At 39.8% G+C, this 27,797-nt stretch overlaps 1 protein-coding gene across 3 annotated transcripts; it reads right to left on the reverse strand.

The window, feature by feature from the left end:
- Nucleotides 1-46: 46 nt before the first annotated feature.
- On the reverse strand, nt 47-27,797 carry LOC106604566 (proto-oncogene tyrosine-protein kinase receptor Ret). 3 transcript variants are annotated; one of them, XM_014199335.2, is made up of 20 exons: nt 27,749-27,797; nt 9,668-9,913; nt 8,989-9,270; nt 8,489-8,727; nt 8,189-8,384; nt 7,795-7,994; nt 7,391-7,682; nt 6,878-7,009; nt 6,635-6,745; nt 6,356-6,469; nt 5,914-6,170; nt 5,664-5,811; nt 5,371-5,478; nt 4,701-4,918; nt 4,333-4,455; nt 3,586-3,656; nt 3,253-3,390; nt 2,843-2,942; nt 2,166-2,313; nt 47-1,015 (listed from the first exon to the last, which is right to left on the reverse strand). In XM_014199335.2, the coding sequence occupies exons 2-20, from the start codon at nt 9,819-9,821 to the stop codon at nt 858-860; spliced, it is 3,189 nt and encodes a 1,062-aa protein (XP_014054810.2). In that variant the 5' UTR covers nt 9,822-9,913; nt 27,749-27,797; the 3' UTR covers nt 47-857. The 3 variants fall into 3 exon arrangements, with proteins under 3 accessions (XP_014054810.2, XP_014054803.2, XP_045575150.1); XM_014199328.2 differs by lacking the exon at nt 27,749-27,797 and adding an exon at nt 27,109-27,393; XM_045719194.1 differs by lacking the exon at nt 27,749-27,797 and adding an exon at nt 27,109-27,393 and having other exon boundaries at nt 47-2,313.

A 27,797-nucleotide genomic window follows, 5' to 3' on the forward strand; every position in this document is an offset into this window, starting at 1 on the left:
ACAGCTGATGAGAGAAGGGGAGGCTGTCAAATATAAATAGACTGCACATATTTGAACTTTTTATTGATTGCAACATAATCATGTAATAACAACATAACAATTAATAACATTAATTTGTTTTCAAAATCATAGATAATTGTTGCACAAAGATTGCCATTATGAGGAATCAAATGGCAAGCTGCAGTTTTGACATTCCCACATTTTATATTTATAGTCTCATGTCCTAACAACACACTAGCACTCACTTTTGATACTTTTGGTGTAAAAGAAAGAACGCATTCGACTAAACGTGGTTCTCTTATTTTCTTTGGCAAGTATACTTGGAAACGTTAAAGGGGAAAGACAAAAGCAGCTTTTACTTTTCAAAGAACATGATCCTATCAAGTAGAAACTGTGCAGCTTTTCTGGATGAACTCAGTGTCCACTCTTTGTCCACCTTAACCTCACAGGTCTACGATATAGGACAGGTGACGGTACAGAAGTCCCCTTTAATTCATTGGCTGGAAACAAGATCTTCACAGTCGCATACTACTAATTAGAGGCTATCGTAGAAGCGGCACAGGCACTTGAAAGACATTAACATTGACATACAACCTGGTATACGGTCATGCAATGATACTTGACCCACATGACCTTGAGGTAATGATTAACATACCGAAGAGCTGCTTGAAGCATGGTTTATGAAATTCCAGCCATTTTGCAGCCAATATACTTTTTAAATCCCCCAGTTTTAACTTGGAATACCCGTGCAACAGAAATAAAAGGGAACCAACTTTAGATTGTATATGTACAGTTTTTATATAAATATACACATCTACCCAATTAGGAATCTTTATTTTCTACAATAGTTTTTGCTTTTAACTATCAAGCTTGTCCACAATTTTTGCGGGTGAAGGCAAAGCCATCCAGTTTGCATAAACACTATCATTGGCATATCTTGTAAAGACTGGGTTAGTGGCATCAAGTCTGTTGAGCAGTACCGGGCTCTTCTCAGGCCAGTTCGGGTATGACATGCCTAAAAACGAGAACATATCATTTTTCTGCACCGAGTAAAGAAAAAGTAGAGTGCAGACAGTAAGGCTCTCAAAAAGAAACTCATTTTTTCCCCTTTACATTTTTGACAGAAGTGAATTATTGACGGATGTTTGACTATGACATAAGAACATGATAAAGGCTATCAATTTAGAATTCTATGAAGAAATCACTTCACAGACGACAATGATGTCTGTAGTTCCTGTACAGTTTAACTGAGAACATGTACTGGATTGATTAAATATGATTCAAAGAAAAAGAACATAACAATTATTGGTACATTATTGATAATGTATGTCATGAACTCTAAATGTTTTCCTTGGCTCATGCACCATTGATAATTGTTTTCTCAATATAAAGCAGATACAATAATTGCATCACTGTAACAGGATACATGGACACCAAGTTAGTCATAGTAACTATGTCACTGGCAGCCATCTTATTGCTAAATACTTTTATGAACTATCAACTGGAAGTGCTTAGGATCAGTGGGAATTGTTTGGGAATTTGTTATGAAATACTGTTAGAAAGTATTGTTTATCTATGTTAGCCAAGAGTTTAATTCAAAAGCCTTACTGTTTCTCTATTCAGCATTGTAGAAACAATCTATATGTTTAATAGGTAGCCTATATACACACAAACAATTCAGATAACTTAAAACAGTTTGGAATCCAAACGAAATAGATAATGATTGATTCAGCAAGGACCTGTTTCAAATGTCAAACTGTTTTTGAATAGTATATTCAAAATTAATACAAACGATGTGGAATGTGTTTTGAATGTTTAAGTCATCCAAAATGTATGAGTGTCCTAATAATCATATCATGTGGGAATGAATGTGGATTACAATATGTCATATAAGGGAATGTTAATATAGAAATGTTTACTATTTACAAATGTGTCATTACTTTGGTCAGGTTTCATGTACATCAGAAGCAGGTCCAAATAGTAATCATCAGACACAAGATTATCTTTTTCCACTGACTCTCATCTTCTAAGAAATGGGAGACTTTTTCAGAAAGCATGCCTAGATCACAGTCACACACGGTCTACAGGAAGCCAATCACAACATGTCAAAAAAAGAATTTGTGTATCCTGTCTCTAAAATCGAGTAAATGCATGGGAGATTCTACCATAAAGCTTGTTTTCAATCCATGTGGAGGGAATGGTTCGTGGGAGAGGGGCGTTATTACAATCCACTAGGGGTGTGTCCTCTTCGGAGAGGGCGTCGTCGTACAGCAGGGCGTCGGCTGGCGTGGATGCCGCCAGGTCCAGGTAATCCTGACAACAGGAGAGGAACACCTAATATGGCTAATCACTAACATCAGGAATGTGGATCATAATACATTCATATCCTACCATGCAGCTAAGACCTAACTTAACCTCACAGTTAGGATCGTAGGTCCAATGACAGACACTTGATAGGAAACAGAAAATATTAGAGAAATATATTTCCTACTTGTGTGTGAGATAAAAAGTACTAAAAGTACTCTGTTTCAAATCCTAAACATATCCTTCAAATTTTTGCACTGTATTTGGCATCCTCAACATTACAGTATATTTGGCCTCTAGCTCAACACAAGACTTAACTGCTATCTATTGTAATTATAACTTTTGCACATGTTGACCAGGGCCATATTTTGGGGGTGTTCACCAGATATTGGTTAAACTTATTGTTGGACATAAGACTAGTCTTGTGCTGTTTACTCCATTTATAATAGTGTGCTGAGTATGTACTGTAACTACCAGTGAACAGTGTAATGACCACTTTAGACAGAGAAAGAGTGTTGGTTGTTTTGCTTGATCCTACCCGGTTTTTCACCATCATCTTCTCCAGCTCTTTACTGATGTCTGCGAATATGGGCCTTTTGTCTGACTCCTGTTTCCAGCATCGAAGCATGAGATTATACCTGCAGAAACGCATTCATACACCATCTTATGGTCAGAAACAAAACAACTAAAGGGATGGTTTACCTACAATTTAGAATATATAATTATAATAAACTAACGGGATGGTTTACCAACAATTTACAATTGATCATTATAATAAACGAATGGGATGGCTCGCCTACAATTTACAATAGATCCCTACAACATCAGAACGAATGGGGTGGATTTGCTGCTGGTAGGTCAAGTCATTACCATCAGTGTGTAATAGAGTAACAGTGAGTTTTACTGTGGGTACAATGAAGCTGGGGTAAAGTAAAGTGGCAAACGTACATTTCTTCAGTGCAGTTCTCTGGTTTCTCCATCCTGTAGCCAGTCTTGAGGAGGTTAAAGAGGCGTTCAGGGGCGATGCCTGGGTACGGGTTTCCGCCCAGTGTCACAATCTCCCACAACAGCACACCAAAGGACCAGCTGGCAGGAGACAGAGAAGAACACCACATTAATAGCACCACCTAATGCATGGATGAAATAGTGATTCTGATGTTTGCTGTATGGTTTATCCAAATGAAATTGAGTAGGTAGGTTTTTGATCATGCAAACATTGTTGGGTATGGATATGGACATATGTATGACAGATGTTTAAAGTTGATTGTGAAAGGTACTTACACGTCACTTTGTGTTGTGTAAATGTGATCAAACAAGGACTCTATTGCCATCCATTTCACTGGGATTCGACCCTGAAAAGAGGAGACAAAAAAGAAGAGAATAGAAATGGTGATGTCAGTTCTGTTAAAGAAATGTATGGCCACACTTTATCTGGTTAGTCTGGATTATCCATCTGTAGATGTTCATACTATCAATAAACGATCTGTTGATAAGCAACTGCTTTCTAAGGTTACGGTTAGGGTTAGGTTTAGAATAAGGGTTAAGTTTAGAGTTAGGATAAGGGTTAAGGTAAGGGTTGGAGATAGGGTTAGGGTTAGTAGATAGTTAGTTGAAATGTCACTGATAGTCTGTAGAGCAGGAGTTCCCAAATTATTTTGGTCCTTGACCCCATTTTGATATGCAAAAATGGTTGCGACCCCATCATGTAAAACAAAGTGATCAACAGACAATGTTTAACAGAAACCACTCAGTTTATTACAACCACATCTAGCGATTTTTAAAAATGCATTTAAAAAAAATGTATTTTCACATTTAAAAATGTGTTTCTCTAGCGACCCCATTTTCAAATTTTGCGACCCCTAGTTTGGGAAACACTGCTGTTGAGTGTCTACAGATCGACTATCCAAATAAAGCGTTACCAAAATTCTAATTGATTAAAAAAAATTATTGAGACAATTTCGAAAACAATATAATTGAGAGAATTTTTTTTTTTTAAGTAATTGGGTATTTGACGTTTGGGATCCCTACCTTGCTCCTCTTCACATAAGAGTCTTCCTCATACACGTCCCGGGACAAACCAAAGTCTGAAATCTTCATTTTACGCCCTTCTGCAACTAGGACATTTCTTGCAGCGAGGTCCCTGTGAACAAGCTATTGGAAGACATTAGTCAATACAAGCTTCTTACAGCCACTCAAGCTCAGCTCCTTTCTTTACAAAACGCTGAGTCACATTGAACTTGAGCTAAGTTTAGCATGGAATTTTAACTTCCAGTTCAGTCACATTTTCAATGAGTCATGCATTGATGTCAACTGGAGACTAATTGAACATTTGACTTAAGTGGAAGTGAGGATACGCCCAATAGCGAATATTTTGAAGGTAATTGCTATACAGGCACCTTCATTTCAGCCAGGTACTGCATACCCCTGGAGATCTGCCAGGCGAAGGAGATTAGGTCGCCCATGGTGAGTGCCCTCTCATCTGGGTTCTCCAGGTAGCTCGAGTTGCGGTTGGCATCGTTGCCCGACATGTAGCTGGGTCCTACCTTTCGGCTCTCACGCAGGAAGTTGCGCAGTGACCCAAATTTGGCATATTCTACAATCAGGTACATTGGACCTAGTTGGAGAGACACACCACTTTAAAACACACACTTCCCCTACAGTGTCTGGCTGTTTTGAATGAAAGATGCATCAGAACTATACCAGGTATAACACCGGAAGGTTAAGCATTGCAAGGACATCATGTTTTCATTAATAAATGGGTCCACAATTTATTGTACAACAACTTCATCGATGACTTTGAGTATAATTTAATCAGACTGGGCCTCCGAGGCATTGCTACCATAAAGGACGTGATCTGAAGGCAATATTCTCATGTCACACACATCTCCATTAGTGAAGGTACAGTCACTCAGCAACATTGATACCCTCCTATGGTGGGTTAGGGTTAGTAGATAGTTAGTTGAAATGTTACTGATATTCTGTGGATAGTCTGTAGAGCAGGGTTTCACAAACTTTTTTAGTCCGTGACCCCAGAGTGACTCAGAGTGGATGGGTATGAAGCCTTACCATCCTGGCTGCAGGCACCGAACATCTTGATGACGTGTGGATGGTTGACTTGCTTCAGTAAGGTGAATTCGGACAGGAGGTCACGCAGTTCACTATGTGAGGCGTGGTCTGTTGCAAAATAAAAGAGGGAATTATGAAATACTTTCATTAGATACTTCGCCTTATATCGATCATGGTCTGGCCAAAAGTCACATCATAAAAATGGCTCTTCTACTGTATATTCAGTATACACACACCTTGGCACTGACTCACTGCATGACAATAATTTGTCTTATTGTTCGCTCTAGTCTTACCTTTAAGCATTTTCACAGCAACTGTGGTGTAGCCAGCCTTTCCTTTCAGCCGGAATGCAGTCGCCTTGACAACCTTCCCAAACTCCCCTTCTCCTAAGGTTTTACCAAGCACCAGGTTTTTGCGTGGAAATTCCCATTTGGGATCCTCCTGTTAAAGCAATTAAGCAACACTTTAAAAAAACATAAAGTTTCTGGGAATTTGGGGAAAGTTTCAGGAATTTGGCAAACGTCGTATTAGCTAAGGCCTTACAGGTATTTTGAAGGTGTCAATGGCCACTTGGTTCTCCATAGAGTCCAACGAGCCACGGCGCACATTGTTAGCAGAGTAGCTGATGGGGTAGGACTGTGCGGGCCGCCGGAAGGTCATTTCAGCCGAGGCGATGGGGGGCTTGGGGGAGTTCTTGTGGTAGCGGTGGATGAAGTAGGAGGACAGGAGGATGGAGACGAAGAAGGATAGCAGCACGGCGGTGGCAATGATGGTTTTGCAGACGTCGTCACACATGGCCTCTGGATCAGACAGGGTAGAAGGGGTCAGGGGTCAAAAAGAGATCTAAACCATCCTAAGAAAACAAAGGGCAAACTGTAATTTCACCTTTGATTGACATATCATATCTTGAAATACCTCTTGGAATGGTGTTTCATTACCTACGTATATGGGGGGTATTATGGGTCAACACATGGAAACAACTCACCCTCTACATCATCCTTCTCACAGAAGCATTTTTCAGAGTAGCAGTAGCAGGTTCCATAGCCAGCTCTAATGCCAGACATGAGGCCCTTCTCATGACCTCCGATAATGGGTTCAACTGAGAGAGACAAACACATGCAAATCTCTTGAATTCAACAATACAAAAGTTTTACAATGAAAAAAAAAACCACTTGAAATACTGTCAGAAAAATTAGGAAAGTATTGAAGCTTTGAAGAAAGTAGACAAATATAAATGGCTGCAAATGATTGAGACATATCTTACTTGTGCAATCCTGAGGACATATTGACGTGTCTTTGCTTTCGACTGCATCACAAAAGCCATCAGGGCATGTGCGGAGGTCAGGGGAGCAGGTGGAATAGCTTTCTGATATTCCTGAAAGATAGAGGAGAAATATTATAGTCAGTTAAAATAAAAATAGTTAATTGATAGAAGAAACCAACAATATATGGATAGCATCATTTCCTATGCCCATCAAATACCCCTAATTATGTACAGTGTGGATACCTTTTTCAGAGCCCTGTCTCCATTGGCACCTCCCTGTGGTAGCCCCTAGGCCTCTGATGTTCTCACAGTCCCCACGCTGTCTCCCCTCTGCACAGGAGAGGAACCAATGGTTCTCTATATCCTGTTTATCAACTACACAACATAAACACAAAGTTCATGAAGACAACACACGTTCACTGTATCCTTCACTATGATGCAATTGTCAAGCAAGATCATAACAGTCTCAGACTTGAAAAAAAGCTATGGATAAGGCTAACATAATTTGACATGTCTTTACTACACTGCTACTTTTTCATAATTCTAGAGAAGTATACAACAAAAGGTCTCATATTATGAGGAATGAGCCTTGAAAAAGGGGCAACACTATGACATCCATATCAGGAGGTCAGACAGAACTGACGACTTCCAAATATGGATGCCATATTACTCATTCATTGGTAATCTCTGTGGCCAAATCAGCATCAGTCTTGAGTATTGCTGGGAAAGTACTTACTATCTCAGGAGTGTACTTACTATTGCTATCGAGCACAATGAGGATCTGAGTGCTAGCCTGCAGCTGATTCTGCTGCTCTTGAGCAATGACCACGTACTGCAGGTCCTGGCACTCTGGCCTGCGGAGAGCCTCTGTGTCGTTCACATACAGCACCCCCGCCATGTCCTTGAGGCTCTGTACGATGCTAATCGCCGTGAAGCATGACTGTATGACGCCGGACACATTTTTGTCTGTCTTGTCTGCTACTGCTAGCCGGTATATGACATTGATGCCCCGGAACTTCAGGCAGTTGTCCACACAGATTCTACCAACCTAAAATGAGAAGGAACATTGATCATACGTTGGGGGGGGGGGGGTGTGGTCATGCTTTATTAGCAGTATCCCTGTTCTCATGCAAAGAGGGCTGCATGTGAACAATAGGTACCTGGGCGTAGACGTTAGCTCTACGTGTCGTGGTGAAGAGGTATGTCACATTGGTGAAGCGGATGGGGACAGGTAAGATGGTGATATTGTAGTGCAGCATCACAGCTCCCTCTGGACCAGGGTACGTGGTGTCATTGACCAGGTAATCCAGCTGGAGGGTCCTATTCTCGGTTACAGACAAATGCTTCTTTAGTGCAAGCCCTAGATACCACACAAAGGGGGGGGGGGATGTTGTTTATTTAATGAGTCGATCAAAAGATTTTGTGAAAGTTTGACACATTAAGGGCTAGTTTCCTGGACACTTATTAAACATTGTCGTAGACTGAAAACCGACTAGGCTTAATCTGCGTCCGGAAAACCAGCCCTAAGAGTGATTGTGTAACTGGACAACTCACAGAACTCATGAACAGTGCCTCGGACGTTGCCAAAAATGGCCTTCTCTTCTTTGAAAGAGTGTTCTACGGTGAACATTTCGTTTATCCATGAGTCATTGGTCATCATATTTCCGACAAATCTGTTCTGACTCTGGTTTTTGGGATATATGGGTGTTGTGTCTCTATCATAGACAAACAAATTGCCAAAAGAACTTCCCTGAAAAACAACAACAACAGTGGTATCAATTATACATTTTATAGTAATGTATTGATATACAGTATGGTGGTAAAGTAAAGCAAAGCAAAGCTAAATAAAGTCACCTCCATGCGATCAAACTCAAGCACCACATCCTCTGTGTCTGTTACATTGACATACGGTGCATTGTCGTCCTCGTCGTAGACGTTGATATGTAGTGTAACAAAGAACTTGTCTATCATGGTGTCAGTCTGCACTGTGCAGACCAGCATGGGACTGTACGTCTCTCTCTCCTCGCGGTCCAAAGGAGCGGTCACTATCAACTCAGTGGTGTTGTCATTTATAGCAAATGGGGCTGGAACATCTAGAGCCAAAAGGAACACGAAGAGGGGATGTAAACAACATATCATACTAATCTCATGTTGCCAGACTTTGTAGTCTCATATTCACTGAGCTACTGGAGCAGCAATGAAAAAGGTCATTGATAATAAAAACATTTCTGTAAGAGTAAGAACATGGGGTAACCTCACCATACAAGGTTAGTAGGGACCTGCCAAGAGTCTGATGTTTCTCATAATATCAAGCACAGACACAGTGTGGGTGGATGGAGTGTAGCATGACTAACCTGATGCCACACTGTAGGAGATGGTGTAGTTGGGGCAGACGTTTAACCTGGTGAGCTGTCTGAGCTGGCGGAGGGCCCCGGGAAACCTGTTCTCCTTAATGTGGGAGTTCAGGTCCTTGTCAGGGAAGCACAGATTCTCCAGCTCTGGTCTGGTCTGGCCACACGGTGGCACTGTGTTATTGATGAAGCTCAGGCTGACCCGTACGGTAAGGAGGCCACAGAGGAAACTCTTCACGGGTCTGGTCGCCGCCATGACAGTCAGCGGCAGTATCCAAATCTTATCTGATCAGCAAGAGAACCAAAGCAGAAACAAAGGCCCCCATTTTAATCTCCCACAGTGCATTTTGTTCTTGATGACTGGGCACTTTCTGGGCTATTATGCAATTACATTACTATCCTGATTCTGAAAGCAGATCCCTGAACATGACGTATCACCGTGAAGCTCAACATTATTGTTATGCACAAAGCGTGCAAGCTGAGCAACTTAAATAATTTCCCCACACACATTTTACAATATTAAATATACCTGTATATTGGAAACATATTGGAGTGTTGTGTTCAATGGACAATTGAAAATTGGTATATGCAAAGTAAATAGACTGCACAGTCAACTTCATAAAATATCCCAGAAACAATGGGGAAAGAATACATATGCGCAACCTGTCTCTATTTAACTCACATTTGTTGTCAAAGTCACTCCACTCCAGGGTCTTATTCATAGAGAGTATCCCTGTGGTCTCATCCAGGTGGAACCACGGGGCATAGGTTGGAGGCTTCTGGGGGTTGTTCCAGCACAGGTAGAAGTGGGGTTGTTGAGAGTCGCTCTCCACCATGGCATGAACCTGGAGCACGGGTGTGCCTGCATACTGCCCAACGTACACAGCCTCCTTGTAATGATTCTGGGGGAAGTAGAGCCCAACAGATCCTGCGAAAAGAAAGAAATACCATGTGTTAGGAATAGAGGTAGCTAGAGCTTAGGCACACACATCTCATCTCCAGAGGGCTGCAGCAACTGGGGCAGATGCTGAGAGTGCATGTAGTAATGCTCCATGAGGTCTTCCTGCAATTGTTTGAATATCTTTTTGTTTTGGCATGACCTTTTGTTCATTTTTGTAAATATCTTTGTTTTGTCACCAACAATTGAACATATATAAACTGGTGTATCGATTGCAGAGAAAAACAAATAAGCAGTGTCGGCAAAAACAGACAGGGATATTTATTTTTTTTTTTTATCTTGTTTAGGGGGTAGATCAGCTTTAATATTGCAGATAGATTGTGGTTCCTATCAATGTAATTGTCGGGATCATTTCCAATCCCCCATATATTTTTTGGGGTAAATATACAGTACCAGTCAAAAGTTTGGACACACCTACTCATTAAAGGGTTTTTCTTTATTTATTTTTTACTATTTTCTACATTGAAGAATAATAGTGAAGACATCAAAACTATTAAATAACACATGTGGAATCATGTACTATCCAAAAAAGTGTTATAAATATATATTTTATATTTGAGATTCTTGAAAGTAACCACCCTTTGCCTTGATGATAGCTTTGCACACTCTTGGCATTCTCTCAACCAGCTTCACGAGTAATGATTTTCCAACAGTCTTGAAGGAGTTCCCACATATGCTGAGCACTTGTTGGCTGCTTTTCCTTCACTCTGAGGTCCAACTCATCCAAAACCATCTCAATTGGGTTGAGGTCGGGTGATTGTGGAGGCCAGGTCATTTGAGGCAGCACTCCATCACTCTCCTTCTTGGTCAAATAGCCCTTACACAGCCTGGGGGTGTGTTTTGGGTCATTGTCCTGTTGAAAAATGAATTATAGTCCCACTAAGCGCAAACCAGATAGGATGGCGTATCGCTGCAGAATGCTGTGGTATCCATGCTGGTTAAGTGTGCTTTGAATTCTAAATAAATCACAGACAGTGTCACCAGCAAAGCACCCCCACACCATCACACCTCCTCCTCCATGCTTCACGGTGGGAACCACACATGCGGACATCATCCATTCACCTACTCTGCGTCTCACAAAGACACAGAGGTTGGAACCAAAATTCTCAAATGTAATGTCCATTGCTTGTGTTTCTTGGCCCAAGCAAGTCTCTTATTTTTATTGGTGTCCTTTAGTAGTGATTTCTTTGCAGCAATTCGACCATAAAGGCCTGATTTACACAGTCTCCTCTGAACAGTTGATGTTGAGACGTGTCTATTACTTGAACTCCGTGAAGCATTTATTTGGACTGCAATCTTTGGATGGTAACTCTCTAATGAACTTATCCTCTGTAGCAGAAGTAACTCCGGGTCTTCCTTTCCTGTGGCGGTCCTCATGAGAGCCAGTTTCATCATAGCACTTGATGGTTTTTGCGACTGCACTTAAAGTAATGACGTTCTGTCGTTTCTCTTTACTTATTTGAGCTGTTCTTGCCATAAGATGGACTTGGTCTTTTACCAAATAGGGCTATCTTCTGTATACCACCACTACCTTGTCACAACACAACTGATTGAATCAAACGCATTAATAAGGAAATAAATTCCACAAATTAACTTTTAACAAGGCACACATGTTCATTTAAATGCATTCCAGGTGACTACCTCATGAAGCTGGTTGAAAGAATGTCAACGGTGTGCAAAGCTCTCATCAAGGCAAAGGGTGGCTAATTTGAAGAATCTAAAATATAATGTTTAATACTTTTTTGGTTCCTACATGAGGGTCTCTACTGTGATTTTTGCTTATTCATCCTGAAACTTTCACTTATGATTGGCGATTGGCACACCTGTTAATTGAAATGCATTCCAGGTGAAGCTGGTTGAAAGAATGCCAAGAGAATCTCAAATATAAAATATATTTTGATTTGTTTAACATTTGTTTTTAGTTACTACATGATTCCATTTCTGTTATTTCATAGTTTTGATGTCTTCACTGTTATTCTTCAATGTAGAAAATAGTAAAAAATAAAGAAAAACCCTTGAATTAGTAGGCGTGTCCAAACTTTTGACTGCTACTGTACATATATATATTATTTTAAACAAACGGACAACAACACTTAGGCTTCTACTTCCAGTTTATACATACTATATACATTTTACGGAAACAGTATATTTTACATTAGTTATGTTTTGTTTGTTTTTAATCCCATCCTTCAGCTACCTTTAACCCATCCCATCTATCTCTGAAGACCATCCAGTTTTGATTTCTATTTGCTATATTTCTTCAACTGTGCTGTGATGTTTCACAAAAGTTCTGAATCTTTTTTTATTCTCATAGTTTCTACAGATTGTAAATGAAAGATACATTTTCTTTCAAAGTGTATTATTGATTGATTGACTAAGACTTTCAAAATCACCCAGCAGTGCTATTTGCAGAGTTAGCTCCAGGTAAATGTTGCAATTCTTCAGCCATTCCTGGACCTGTGACCAAAAACATGCTACATATAGACCGTACCAAAACAAATGATCTAATTATTCTGTCTCTTCGCAGCAAAATCTGCAGAGCTGGGATGGTTGTATCCCCCATATATATAACATTCTACTGGTTGCAAGAATTTTGTATAATAATTTACATAGAAAAATTATATGTTTTGAATCCGGTGTCGTTTCTTGTAAACCATGTGCCATGGAATCGGTAAATTGAAAATCTCTTCCCAACTATTTTGCAATCTGTATTGCACGGCAGTCAATTTTTTGGTCCTTAAATTAAACTGATATACTTTTTTATTTATCATGATTTTCTTTTACCAATTCCGGTCTTTAATACAGGGCCAACAGCCAAGTTCCTTACTTTCTCTCACTTCCACTTGCCTCTTCAATTTTTGCGGTTATGCTGCAATTAGTTGGTTGTAATTTTGGATAGAGCATACATTTGCATGTATTTTTGTAAGCTGCATGTGTGACATAATTCCACCAGTCCTATTTTTTTCTCCAACAATGTTTTTTTTATTATCAATTAGTATATTTATATTTAAAAATGATCTAGATCTTCTATGAGGCTGTGGAGGGATCCAAGTTGTGGATTTAAAAGAAAGCATGAATCATCAGCATACAATGACACCTTTGTTTTTAAGCCCTGGATTTCTATCCCCTTGATATTATTGTTGGATCAGATTTTAATATTTCGATGGCCATAATAAATAGGTATGCCGATAGTGGACAACCTTGTTTTACTCCTCTTGACAGTTTAATACTTTGTGAGAAATTATTTACTATTTTACACCTAGGGTTATTTTACATAACCCATTGTATAAGAGATAATATATAAATTGCCGTCGTACTTTATCAAAAGGCTTTTCAAAATCAGCTGTGAATACCAGGCCTGGTTTCCCAGATTTCTCGGTGTTCTAGGGATATTCTTTGTCAGTGGCAGCCAAGACCTGTAACTTAACAGTTTTTGTACAATCCAAGAGCCAATAGATATATTTATCAGGACAGTGTTTCACTTTGGTTGGGTTGAAGCATAAATACCGTGACCCTTGATGTCATATGCTCAATGTAATAGGCTATTTCTCACTTTCCTGATACTAACATACCATGATAAACATATTCTGAATGTAGCCTTTAAACCCACCATGTCAGTGAATTTTGCAATGCTGTGCCATTTTCTTTAACTGCCTAATTTGAGGGTGTGCCTGCACATGAAGCATTATCAACTATCAGACATCTCCTCCCTGATAGGCCTATTTCAATTATGCCACTATACATGTCAAATGAAAATAACATCCATGTATTTAAGCTACCTAATGAGACTGTATCCATGCAATACATATATTTTCTTGTCATATCTTTTATTCCCACGTCAATGGAAATTGAAAAGAGGGTCTCAAATGTCACCCACGCAGCTTGTCTAATGAATTTCTCACATTGTCAATAAGGATGTGGTTTCCGTTTCTCCTTGGTTTCACCTTGGGAAGGTTAATTACAGGGACTAACATGATACCGTGAAGAAATGAATCATAAATCATTACCTGCCAGCCGGGAGGGGGGTTGGGGCCAATGTTGGCTAATCTATAAAGTGCAATAGCAGGCTATGCATATTTTACAGGAAAATGGAGATGTGAGTGTTCGGCTTGTAAATATATCCCCTGTTGTGTTCCTGTCCCACGTTGGTGGGGGTGGCCATTTAGGGAACGCACTAATGTCATTAGCAGACAGCGAAACTAGATTTTTCTATTTCTGTTGGTGCAGTTGAGGCCTTGGTTCTGGTTTCAGACATTAATTTAATTTCACTGTGTTTGGATGACAGGAGGTCAGATTGATAGATAGAATGTTGCCAGTCTTCCTGAAGGACGGAGATACTGTCAGCCAAGCTACAACCCTCTTTATTAAAAGCCTTGCTGAAACAAAAACAAACAGCAGTGCTAGTGGTCTACTTGTCTGAAAAATCCTGGCCAAATTCTGCCCAAAAGCATTTTCATATTGCATTTTAATATTGGCCTGGATATCCCTTCATACAATACTGCTATAGGGCTAGATTTCACACAAAAAACGCCATTCATAACATTTGATGTGCTTGAAAAAGGTAGAACCCACAATATTTGAACATGAATGTGGACATGAATTCGGTCATGGATTAAGAAAGTGAAGAGGTTCCAGTTTTTGCAAAGCAACATAATCATAAAGTATATTCTTCAAATATCAAGTAGTAAGAAAACAAGTACCACTAATCATATCATTCAGGTGGACAGCATAGTAAGAAATGTGACGTGTCATCCTGCAGCATCCACCATCCAAATCCAATCAGCATCCAATGACCATCAGAGGGAGACATTTCCCTTTTTCAGATCCAACAACTAAATCAGTCACCCTGCCCTGAATTCCAAGGCAATAATGAACATGATGACTGTGTAGATAACACTGCAAAACAAAGTGCTAGAACATCCTCTTAAAAAATTCTGATCCTAAATGCTTGAGCGATGTTTACACAAAGGAACAACATCATCGTGAAACCAGAATTCAGTAGTGAGGGCTGACTGTGGCTCGAGGCTGGCCATGGTGGGTGAACCATATGCTGGCTACTCAATTGGTTTATATCAGTCAAAATTCGATTTATTTCCAGGATGGAAGCCAACAGAAAAGTAAGCAGTTTATATCAAAGCTAATTAATTGAATGCATCAAGCACACTTCGGAGCAAATAGGTTTCTTTGTTCAGTGATACCATGACAGTTTTCTACCGGAGTGACTCGGGACCCCTAAATGCTACACTGTGATGATCAAAAACCCAGAGAAATTCAATGTTAGCCACAGTCACTCCAGCAGATGTGCTCACTGCTTTGACCTCTCATAACCACGACAAGGACTATGACTGCAAACGCAGTGATGCAATAGGAACATATTGATTCCAGCTCAAAGGCATAGCTAGGACTTACGACCAGAAGGTCTGACTTTTAGAAAACAACACCTTGGTCTCATAACCCCCAGAAACTGGTGGGTGCTATACATTTGTGTTGGATGGGGTGAGTTACCCCATGTAATGCACGGAACTAAATAAATATACCATAAATATATAAATAAATATATAAAATATACCATAAATGTAAAGCATTATGCATTATCAATTAGAAATTCCTCATAATAGTTTTTTTTTCATTTCCATCCATTCCTTAAAGGTTTTTAAGAACACTACAATTGCACTATCATTATGGTAAACGTTTTCTTTATATTGACTTCATAACCATGACATGCTATGGGTATGAATGAATTGGTTCTCTTGTCTCCTCCTTTAATCGAAGCCTAGACAAAGACAATAATCCATTGCAGGACATAAACAAAAAACTGTAAACATGTCTGCATGCTCAGATCACCAGTGACAGATAAGAAAGATGCTTAGGATTGGACCAGTCTGACATACAGACAGACTGGGGACGTCCAGGACAAAGACAGAAACTCAATTATCTAACGATGCACATCGCCAGAGAGATTTACCATCTATGAGCTCATTTGCTAAACTGGAGAAAGAGCCCCAGCCCCAACAGTTCTCTGTTTACTAATCTGCCTGAGGAGTGAGGACAAAACTGAACAGGAGGCGAGCACAGGGAGGCTTGGGGGGGGGGGCATCTATCTACCACCCAGAACTCCACGTTGAAAATTCTCCACAAACTCTGTGCAGATGATGAGATCTGACCTTGGGGCTAGCTTCTGCAATAGACGCAGACCAGGGTTCAAACAGTATTTTAAGCATTTGCTTGAGCCAGCCTGGAATTCCAGATTGGAGGGGTTTGCAGTTTTTAGACTCTTCTATTGGTTCCATTGCGCCAGGTAAGCTCAATGAAGCACAGCTAAAGTATTTGAAAGATTTAAAATACTATTTGAATCCAGGTCTGAAGATATGTGGGTCTAGCAGGGTCTTGAGTCTGGGCAATACGTTCGTTGTATGACTGTGACAAGAGCAAAGCCCATGCCCTTTCTACCAAGGTCAACATTAATTCATAAATCTGTACCCGAGAAATGACCCATTGGAAAGTCAAGCATCTGGCAGCGGGCCAATCAACAGCAATACTAATCAAAATGCTCATTGCTTTAACTAATGAGCTACAGAAAAGCTTAGCATTGCATGTGTAACAGATGTCCCACGAAGACAAGAAGACGGATCTCTGCACCAGTGTAACAGATGTGATTGTACTTCGTAACTATCTTATGTTGTGTTTTTAAAGAAAGGAATGCCCAGCCAGCAATCCCAGTTGATTGTTGTTTATTCTGACGACAGACACAAGAAAGCACATTAGAGTTGCAGGACAAGTGGCACAGTGGTCTAAGGCACTGCATCTCAGTGCTAGAAGCATCACTACAGACCCTGATTCGCCTCCAGGCTGTATCACAACCAGCTATGATTGGGAGTCCCGTAGGGCGGCGCACAGTGTTGTCTAGGTTAGACTTTGGCCGGGGTAAATAAGAATTTGTTCTTAACCGACTTGCCTAGTTAAATAAAATAAAAACAGTACGTTGATGGCTGTAGATTCGTGATTCGTCGTTTGCATAGAATTATCAGACTGAGCATTTTGTAATCAAACATAACACTGACAAAAATAGTACAACATACAATAAATATACTGTATGTACCTGACGATTGACAGAAGGAAGCACATTAGATGTGCAGGACAACAGTATGTTGATGGCTGTAGATTCATCATTAGCCTGTTAGCATGGAAATAACTAACCCAGTTAGTCAGTGGGCTCCTGAGTGGCGCAGCGGTCTAAGGCACTGCATCTCAGTTCAAGAGGTGTCACTACAGTACCTGGTTCAAATCCAGGCTGTATTACATCCGGCTGTGATTGGAAGTCCCGCAGGGCACAATTGGCCCCGCGTCGTCCGGTTTGGCTGGGGTCGGCCGTCATTGCAAATAAGAATTTGTTCTTAACTCACTTGCCTGGTTAAATAAAATAAATCCTACTACGGAATGAGCCACTGCTTCCACAGTAGGAATATGGTGCGGTTTGGACAAAAGTTGGATTCAGATGTTTATTTGATAGTGAGAGACACATTTTACTTGATGTCCAGTAAGTAGCGTTCCTAGAGATTATACATATGACAGGAAACTGTTTTGGGGTGTTATAGGGTTATTTTCCGTCGCCACCCACCAGAACGATGCACAACTCAGGGTGTCCAACCAATACACAGACTCCTGAATCGATGTTGTGTCCCAAAGCGAACAGGTACCGTACACATAGCCTACTATATATATATATATATATATATATATATACACACATCAAATATACATACTGAACACGTACACATTGTAAATATGAAAATAGAAAATAGTATTTCAGAGCGTGACCTACCGCTTGCATAGAAATATCAGACTGGCAAAAATTGACGTTCGCGACCTCCCCCTATCTGCAAGCATTACCAATGGCATAACATACGTAAATTCAACCAACCAATAGGAATACATAAGCATTGAATACATTTAGTGGCAAGTGGAAACATAACCAACCCTGTTACACGTGTACACAGTCATTTTCAACAACATAAAATAGGGCTCTTTGCCTCATACTATATACAATATACAATATACTGTATATTTTTGTCCAAACCAAAACTACAACTGTGGAATCTGAAAGTTATAATAGAGTCATATGCATCATAATCATCATGCACACAGATCTGCTTGTGTATAACCAATCATTCCATGCAGAGTAAGCATAGAAATCAACAATGATAGAATATAATTCCAATTCAAAGTTCAAATGAATCTCTCATAAAGACTCTGAAAGCTGTCGTGATCACTCTGTTTCCAAACATAAAACAGTAATGAGAATAATTACTAAGGACTATGCAAGATCCAATTAAGTAAAAGGCTGAAAATCATGCAATAACTTCATTGATTAATGTTATAATTGATTATAATGTTTTTGGTTTGCATTGTCAATATACAGAATTGTTTCATCATACTGTGGAGTCCAGCTTGTTGTGTGTGGAAATAACCATTCATCAAAACAGTTTTAATTTCAGATGGAGTACAGTACTTCTTTTTGGCTCCCCAAAAATGTTTGAGTGTAATTCAAAAGTAATGAACAATGATAATATTTTGCTTTATATGATTTGAGACAGCAATGCCACTGAACATAAAAACCCCCACTAATAAGCTAAATCTCACTATTAAGCAACATACTAGTGATAAGGATAGGCCTACCTCAAACTGAGAAACAATTCAAGAACCATAACAATGTAAAATGGTAATTTCATACACATGAGAACGAGCACGACACAGACACAGTGATGTTTTTGGTTCCATGAGTGTTTTGGGTTCAAGTTACTGCATATTGGATTTGAATTTGAGACGGAATTTGTTTTGTCCATGGAGCTAATTAATGAATGAATATTCATCCATTACAAGCAGTATAACCACATCATAATGAGGCAGTGTGTCCAGTAAGCACAGATACATGATTTCTGTAGACCAAATATGCAGAAATGCTATTGTGTTCCGGAACTGCTTTCTGTGGCCTCTCTCTGTGACGGCTTTGCAATTTAATAAGAAATTGAGTTAGTAATGGGTAAGGGGATATTTTACTTTTTTAGCCAATTTCTTTGCTTGATAAACTACATGCAGGTAGATGTACTTGTATCGTAACATAATAACCAATTATCCTCATAACGAAGCCCAATTAGCCTCAAAGATTACAAGAACCGAAATGCAATGTTCCATGTTCATAAGTCATCAATAAATCTAATAGAGCGTCTCCTTAGGGATTAGCTAGCCTCGCTGCAACGACAAATTCAGTTGAAGAATTCCTCTGGGACTGACTAGGACATTAGAAGGTAAACAGAGGACACATCATGCAGCAGAAAATCTATTGTGATGTCTTCATCATCATCAGGCCACTAATGTGAAATGTCCAGATACACTATCACCACCGTGGCTGTTGAAAAGCCAGTTTCAAAAATATACTGTTATGCTATTATGCTGTTATTACATATAATAACCTTATGTTACAGTAACCGCTAGGTTTTTTCCTTCTGTGGAGTTTTTCCAGGCCAATGTGCCTCTGCTTCTGCTTGCTCTTTGGGGTCTAGGCCGGGTTCCTGTATAAGCGCTTTGTGACAACAGCTGATGTAAAATAGGGCTTTATAATACAATTTATTGACTGAGTACGAAAAAAGTATGAAAATGTATGCACTCACTACTGTAAGTCGCTCTGGATGAGAGTGTCTGCTGAATGGCTAAAATAAAAATATATAAACGTTTTATTGATTATCTGTATAATAGCCTCCACATTGTCTGTGTTCAACATCCTAAGCGATGACTGCTCTGCCTCCGCTTGGCATTTTCTCAGAATTTGCCACCTCTCAAGATTCATGCTTGCTTGGTCACAGCAACAGCAACTTCCTTATCGATGGGTCACTGATTTTGACAACCAGGCTATTAAATACCTGTTAATATGTAATATTAAGTGGTGTGTTGTATTTTTAAACAACGGTCATTTGAAATTGTATGGGGCAATTATATTGCTAAATATTTACATGTCAAAATATATGTCAATGTGTTCCATACTATTGTGAAAAAAAATGCCTTACATGCAGGCTTGCCTTGCATATTCAATCAAGTTGGCATGCTATCTATGTCATTTTTGTAATCATAATGCCCCTGAACATAAAGACAGGATCCATAATTTCATCAAACAAATACAAAATCTTATTAGTCCAAAGGGTCAAAATGCCACTGCCAAAGACATCCCAATGCTGAGCCACTCCTACATCCATCTCTACCCTGGCTTGTCAAAGAGATAGTGAGAAAGAGGCTTAATACGAGCCCAGCTTAGTCTTTGTAGTGTTCATTGTTGTAAATGATCGGTTAAACACAGCATGCATCACCGACCAGCGGAAAATAACTTGTCAAGACCCATGTGAAAAAAAGAGCACTAAATGCCCCGAGGACACAATTTCAATCAATGTCTTCTTGTCCTTCCACCAAAGCAAATTAGATTGTGCCCATGCATGGGTTGGAAATGTGACCCTTAACTGTCTGAAGGATCAGGGACAGTGCCAGAGCAGAGAAAGGTAGTTGTGGCATCCATGCAGTACAGCAGAGTACCTTAAACATACATAGACACTGGGCTTGGTCTCTCATAATGTAGATATATGGCAATAAACCAATTAAGTATAATCCAATGAGTACCTCTTCGAGAGAGAAGCACATTTATATCATTATGGTGTTTTTGGGTGACCAATTTTAGGACTTTACCCATTACAACAGTTCACTTACATAATATCAATACAGTAAATATGATGAGGATGATCACATCTTAAAGATGGAGTCTACAGAAAAATAAGGCTGCGGTTCCGAAAGTAATAAAAAAATGTTAAACAAGCACCATTCTCCATTCATCACTGAACGTCGCCGGAGTAGCCTGTTCTCTGGGCAGCCGAACAAGTAGAGCAGAGACTGTGCTTAAAGTAGAAAATCCCGCACATTTGCAGAAGCTTCAGATTTTTTTGCTATCGGGAAGAGACTTCCAGAGAATTCGGAACCACAGCCACCCCTTAAAAATGACGTAGGCTTATAAACAATTCCTATAGCCAAACAAAACATTTCAATAGAACATCAAATGTAGGTCATCTCTAAATTGTGTGTTGCCGCCATGTGCAAATATGATGAAATAACAGTGTTAACACTGAGATTGAAGACAGTGTATCAACTCCTATGACACATGCGACCTACTGCCTAGGTGCAAAGTCGTTATTGAACCAAGAGTAGAGCGCAGCTGAGGTTTCGTCTCAAACTCGTTTGTGGAGGTGGCGAACTGACATTGAACGTTTTGTGTTTTTCTCCTAGTGTACGTACGGCAGTGTACATTTTCACCAAAGAAAAACACACAGAAACCAAGAATTTGACTGGAATAAAAAGAAAGAAAGGGGGTAACACTTTAGCAAATAACTTCATGTTTTTCCAATTATACTAAAAGAAAACAGCAAGAGTGAAACATTTAGAACATTGATGTCTGCATAAGAAACCCAAGACACAAGCTTAACTAAATCATATAATGTAATAAGGGCCTAAATCAAATAGTGTCATGTATCAAATTAGATTTATTGGTCTGGTCCTTCTCAAAAGCGGTGGATGCTGATGAAAATGGTTGCGCTAATGCAAGGAGGAGAGTCTGGTTAGGCAGCTGCTAACAAAACTTCCTGTGGGAGGTGGAGGGAGCTGATCACTACCACTTGGGTTAGGGTTTCAAGGGTCAGAGGTCATCCCAGGGCTACAAATAGGGTAATACCTTCAGAACAGCCGATCCACAGATCGATGCTTTTATACCTTAGTTGTCCATGCTGCTGTTGTGTTCATGTATTGCTTTCACATGTGCTCACATGTGACTGGATCCTGGACTTCTGGATGGTTAGACCACAGGCTGTGAGGATTGGCAACAAAACCTACTCCACACTGACTCTTAACACAGGGCCCCCCCAGGGGTATGTACTCAGCGCTCTGCTGTACGCACTGTTCACCCACGACAGCGTGGCTTTGTTTGCAGACGACACCACAGTTGTAGGCCGGATAACCAACAACGAGTCATCCTATAGGGAGGAAGTATGTGAACTGGCATTGTGGTGCCAGGACAACAACCTCTCCCTCAACGTCGTCAAAACAAATGAGTTGATTGTTGACTTCAGGAAGCAGACGAGGGAACATGCCTCGATCCACATCAATGGGACTTCAGTTGAGAGAGTCAGCAGTTTAAGTTCCTCGGGTCCACATCACAGAGGACATGACATGGACCAACAACACCACCGCTCTTTTCATGAGGGCACAACAATGTCTCTACTACCTAAGGCGGCTGAAGAAATTAGGCATGCCACCCCGGGTCCTCTCCAAATACTACCGCTGCACTGTCGAGAGCGCCCTGACTGCGTGCATCATGGCCTGGTATGGGAATTGCACTGTCCACAACCGCAAGACCCTCCAGCTGGTGGTGAAGACGTCCCAGTACATCACTGGGACCGTGCTCCCACCCATCCAGGACATCTACTCAAAACGGTGCCCGAGGAAGGCCCGCAGCATCATCAAGGATCCCACACACCCCAGCCACGAGCTGTTGACTCCCTTACCGTCAGGCAGACAGTGTTGTCCTGTGTGGCTCAGTAGGTAGAGCATGGCATTTGCAATGCTAGGGTTGTGGGTTTGATTCCCACGAGCAACTAGTACAAACAAAATATGAAAATGTATGCACTCACTACTGTAAGCCACTCTGTATAAGAGTATCTGTAAATGACTAAAATGTTATGAGGTCTGATACCAACAGTGACAGTTAAGCAAAATCTTACTCATGAACTTATTTAGCCTTGGGGTTGAATAATTGCTGACAAGACATTTCAGCTTTTCATTTTTAATTAATTTGACATTATGGGGTATTGTGTGTAGGCCAGTGACAAACACATATAAATGTGATCCATTTGAAATTCAGGCTGTAACATAACAATATGTGGCAAAAGTCAAAGGGTGTGAAAACTTTCTGAAGGCGCTGCATACATTCATGCTACACACACATCACAACTGCTGCTACCAGACTCTTATTCTGATTTCTAAATACTGCACAATTGCCCCAATCCACCTTTCCCCAAACATGTGTAAATATAGGACTAGGGAGAGAGAGAGAGAGAGAGAGAGAGAGAGAGAGAGAGAGAGAGAGAGAGAGAGAGAGAGAGAGAGAGAGAGAGAGAGAGAGAGAGAGAGAGAGAGAGAGAGAGAGATATGTTGACAAAAAGGTCTTTGGATCATGTTTTGTCAGTGGTAACCTTTTGGTCATAACAGGCTACCTTCAGTTCCCAGAGAATTGTTGTCAAATTATTCTCCTGAGACACTTTACGTAAGTGTTTGGGGTGAAAGTAAAACATGTTATAAAAAAATATAAAAAATACATATTGATCTTTTATTGTAAGTGCAAAATTGTCCTCTCTAGTGGTCATTCGGACGTAAATAGGAAAACAATTACATTACAGTCAATGAGTAGAGTAAGACATTTCTTGATAGGTTCTTATTTGATGTGAAAAAATGATTACACAGCCCTGACAACTCACGTAACTATTCCTGAGATATTCACTTACTAGAAACAATATGAATATCAAACTCACAAAAATTTGAATGAACAATTACACACTCTTCTTTTCAAATGCCCCTAAAATTCCCAGCCATTTTTTGAATAACCAGGAAGATAAAGTTGTCAAGGTCACACCCCCACATTGTGATATCATTGAAAAGCCCAGAATGTCCTCTCAAAGGGACAACAGGATTTACACTGGCTTGCATGGCCTCAGAGATATGGACCACTAGAGAGGACAAAAATTAATATCTGGGTCTCAGGAGGATATGGAAAGGGTTGGGACAATTCTCCAGATCACTTTACACTTCCTGGCTTTCATTAAAGATGAAGCTCCAACATTCTCAATTTTGCTGATTTTGGTCATTTGAACTTGAAAACATTTGAAATTATATCTGGGTATATCATATTTCCCATAGTATAGGTGCTGTTTGATCAGGAAATACAGTAAATGTTTAAATTGAATTGAGAAGAATAACACATTTAATAGGCTTTCTGGTAGCTAAGTGTACACAAGAGAGAGAACACAGTAATGCCAGCAAACATGGAAATGAGTCAGTTGATCTGAATCATATATTATATGACCACAACCATGTCAGAACTGGACTGCCTGAAAAATCAAATAGTGTTGATCTTTCGGCAACTGCTTTCCTGGCTGCTTTCCTGACTGCTTTCCTGACGCACATGGAAATGCAAATATCAGATATGAACCAAGAAGAAAAAAAAAATTCTGCCTGTGACTGAATAGAAATACTATTTTAGCCTTCTTCAAACCATGTAACTTGTGTTAAAATAATATTTATTTCGAACAGGCTTCTCCTGCACACCTCCCGTGTACGTGTGTGCACAAACTCTCCAACCAGCCACCATTTCAACGCACTGATAGCCATTACAGGAGCACTGATCGCCAGTTTCCTTTGTTTGATTTAATAAGCTGGAAACATGCATGTAGATTAGCAGTAATTGATTACTTGGGGCGGCCATATTGTCCAAGGTATCATTACAAAAATAAGAACATAACTGTTAAATGTCAAAATACTAAACTCTTCAATGGCTCTTGATTTAAAGCTGCAATATGTAACTTTTTGGGCGACCTGACAAAATTCACATAGAAATGTGAGTTATAGCTCTGTCATTCTCATTGAAAGCAAGTCTAAGAAGCGTTAGGTCTATTCTATGTCCACTATTTCTATGCTTCCTGTTCTTAAGTTGAGTTTTTTCTTCTTTCACTTTCGATTTTGTACAACAGCTTCAAACAGCTGAAAATACAATATTTTTGGTTATTGAAAAGATATTGCACAGTGGTTTAGAAGGTACAATGATTTTCTATACATTGCTTGTTTTGCCACATAATCTAAAATTAGGCAAACTATTAGAAATGTAGCTAACAGGAAATGGCAGAGCGAGTTATACATAATGCACCTTTAAAGCAGAGTCCCTGTACAGATTCAAAAGAAGTTATATAAATATATTAATTTTCAATTAAAGCTATTGTTATTGCTGTGGCTAGTTAATTGTTGAATTTTCCTTATTTCATTATGATCTGAAATAGTTGCTATCTGCATTTGAAAGATAACTTTCTACCTGTATAAAATGTCATCGAATTTACAATTTGGATAAAGGCCTATTTCAGGAGTTACATGACAAATAATGACAGTCAAACTCAGTCAAAAGACATTGCAGTTCCATCTCTCCACTGTTTGCCAAGTTACAGTCATGCTCTCTTAAGGGCCTCACCTCACCTTATTGTTGTGACCACCAGAGGCATATCCTAGCCATAGACCAACCATACATTTTCAAGAAAAACCCCATAATGAAAAAATATATTTTGCTGCCCTGTTCAGTTTGGGTTTTAGGCATAATTTGCTATTAGAATGGTGGGATTCAGTTGTTTAACTGGCTATATTCTCTATTCGGAAAACAAACATGTACTGTTTACCCAGAGACGGGAGCACTCGCCGCACACCTGCCGTCAGACCTGTACGGGCCTTTGTTCTGACAGCCTGGCAATGTCTAGAATCCAACCAATACGCGCGTACCATTGGATGGTGTTTTCAGCGCCTCTGTAATTAGGACTAGGGCCCACAAAATAACTGATAAATTACTCTCGAAATCTAGGTTAGGCCTATTCAACTTGATAAACAACACATCATTTCATAGGCCTAAAAAAACGTGGGGACGTTGGTTCAAAACAATGGAGTCTATAGGGCCATTTCTGTTACAATCTGCACATTTATATGACACTACAATCGGTCATATACGCCACTTATCGATACTCCAGGCCCTCAAAACCATCTGGGCGTGGTTTATTGCGAGTTTACTTCACAGATATCCCCTGCGGATTGAAAACAATATAAAGGCAGAGTGGTAAATTACTAAAGAGCATTTCATGCTGCCACCATGAAAAATAACCAAAGAACATTTACACAACTATGACAACTTAAAGTATTTCATGAATTATCGTACTCAACTCCCCAAAGGGAGATATCGGAGCACATGTATTCCTTTATCTCAAAAGTGAATTAAAGAGAGCTAAACCTGGTTATCCTGTCTCATATGGCTGATATCCCACCGCCCCCTTCCATTGTATGCGCTCTAAATTATTACAAATAGATTTTTCATTCAATCAAAAGGCCTACTTCTACACAATGGTCTTCCTTTGAACTACCATTCCGTTTAAAGACCTGGCCACACACTGCGATTTACAAACCCTTGAGCCATAGACTATAAATATAGTCTGGTTGGGGAGAGTGTTAGTGCAGTTGGGCAGTGGGATTGTGAATGGGATTATACTATTATGATACATAGTTGTAGGTATTATACTCACACAGACCATGTACCATGCCATGCATATCACGATCCAAATGACACTGTATGCCAGCAGCATTTCTATAGCATCTTATAACAATTTACTGTTATAAATAGGCTACTTACTGACTGAATTCCATTCAAATCCCCAAACGAACCAAATTGAATATTGCTTTTAGTCCATAAATTATGCTATCTGAATTTGCTTTGAGTATTAAATCATAGGACTTCACAACTTTGTCATGTTTTAGGAACTAGCGTACTGTATTTGAATTAGCAGAAAGAGATTTTGAATTGGGATTTTGAATTTTGTGCACATTTAGTCGAATTGCCATTCGTCACATACCTTTCAGTAGGACTAATATCATCTGGACTATTCACTCAAAAAGATGCCATGAGAATTGATGCTGAGGAGAGGACAAACAATGATAGGCTACACCCCACCTAGAACAGGTTTGTTTCAGTCCCTATAGTTAAAACTTTCAGCCTCAAAAACGCGTTTAGGCACGTTTACGCACGGTTATTCATAGACTACACAGCGACAATAACGTTCCGTTTGACTACATACATTTCCATCTGATTTAACCTGGAAATACAATAAATCCACCTATTCTGTAAAGTGAAACTCATTTTAGAAATAACAAAGGTGTAAACTACATGTTGCTACACGCAAACTAGGCTATGTTAATCATTCAGATATGGTTATTTTAGATAGATTTCAACTTTATTTCCAGAAAACCATGAAATGCGATAGAGGCTAATTGAGGTTGACCCTTACCTTCACACAACAGCAGGAGGACCAAAACGATGTTTCCCAGAGAGAAACCACACGTTGGCCCCATAATCGCCAATCATAAGTGAAAGTTTCAGGATGACTAAGCAAAAATCACACGTAGAGACCTTATGGATAAACCAGATTAAAGAATCGGTTTTTCCCGCACGCAGCTCCTCCGGGCAAACAATGAAGTCCTCACTCACTGACGGCGTCCCTGTCCCATTGATAGGCTGGTCTCTGCAGCTTTTGCTGCTTGCCGGCTGTAGGAGGGGGAGGTTCAAATCAAGCTAATATGCTACGATGTATTTTCCTGTCCAGACAGAGCAGCATAAACCAATACCATCTCCGGCATAGGCGAAATTGCCACCGGAGTGGGGGGATATGTCTCCTCCCCAATATTCAGAAAAGGTCGACTGCCCCCCCCCAAATAAAATAAAATATTAATATATATAACTTTTATAATATATATATATATATATATATATATATATATATATATATATATATACAGTACCAGTCAAAAGTTTGAACACACCTACTCATTCAAGGGTTTTTCTTTATTTTGACTATTTTCTACATTGTAGAATAATAGTGAAGACATCAAAACTATGAAATAACACATAGGCTAATTGAGGCTAATTACCTTCACACAACAGCAGGAGGACCAAAACGATGTTTCCCAGAGAGAAACC

The sequence above is a fragment of the Salmo salar genome, chromosome ssa01 (assembly GCF_905237065.1).
Source record: "Salmo salar chromosome ssa01, Ssal_v3.1, whole genome shotgun sequence".
In the NCBI taxonomy this organism is placed as follows: domain Eukaryota; kingdom Metazoa; phylum Chordata; class Actinopteri; order Salmoniformes; family Salmonidae; genus Salmo; species Salmo salar.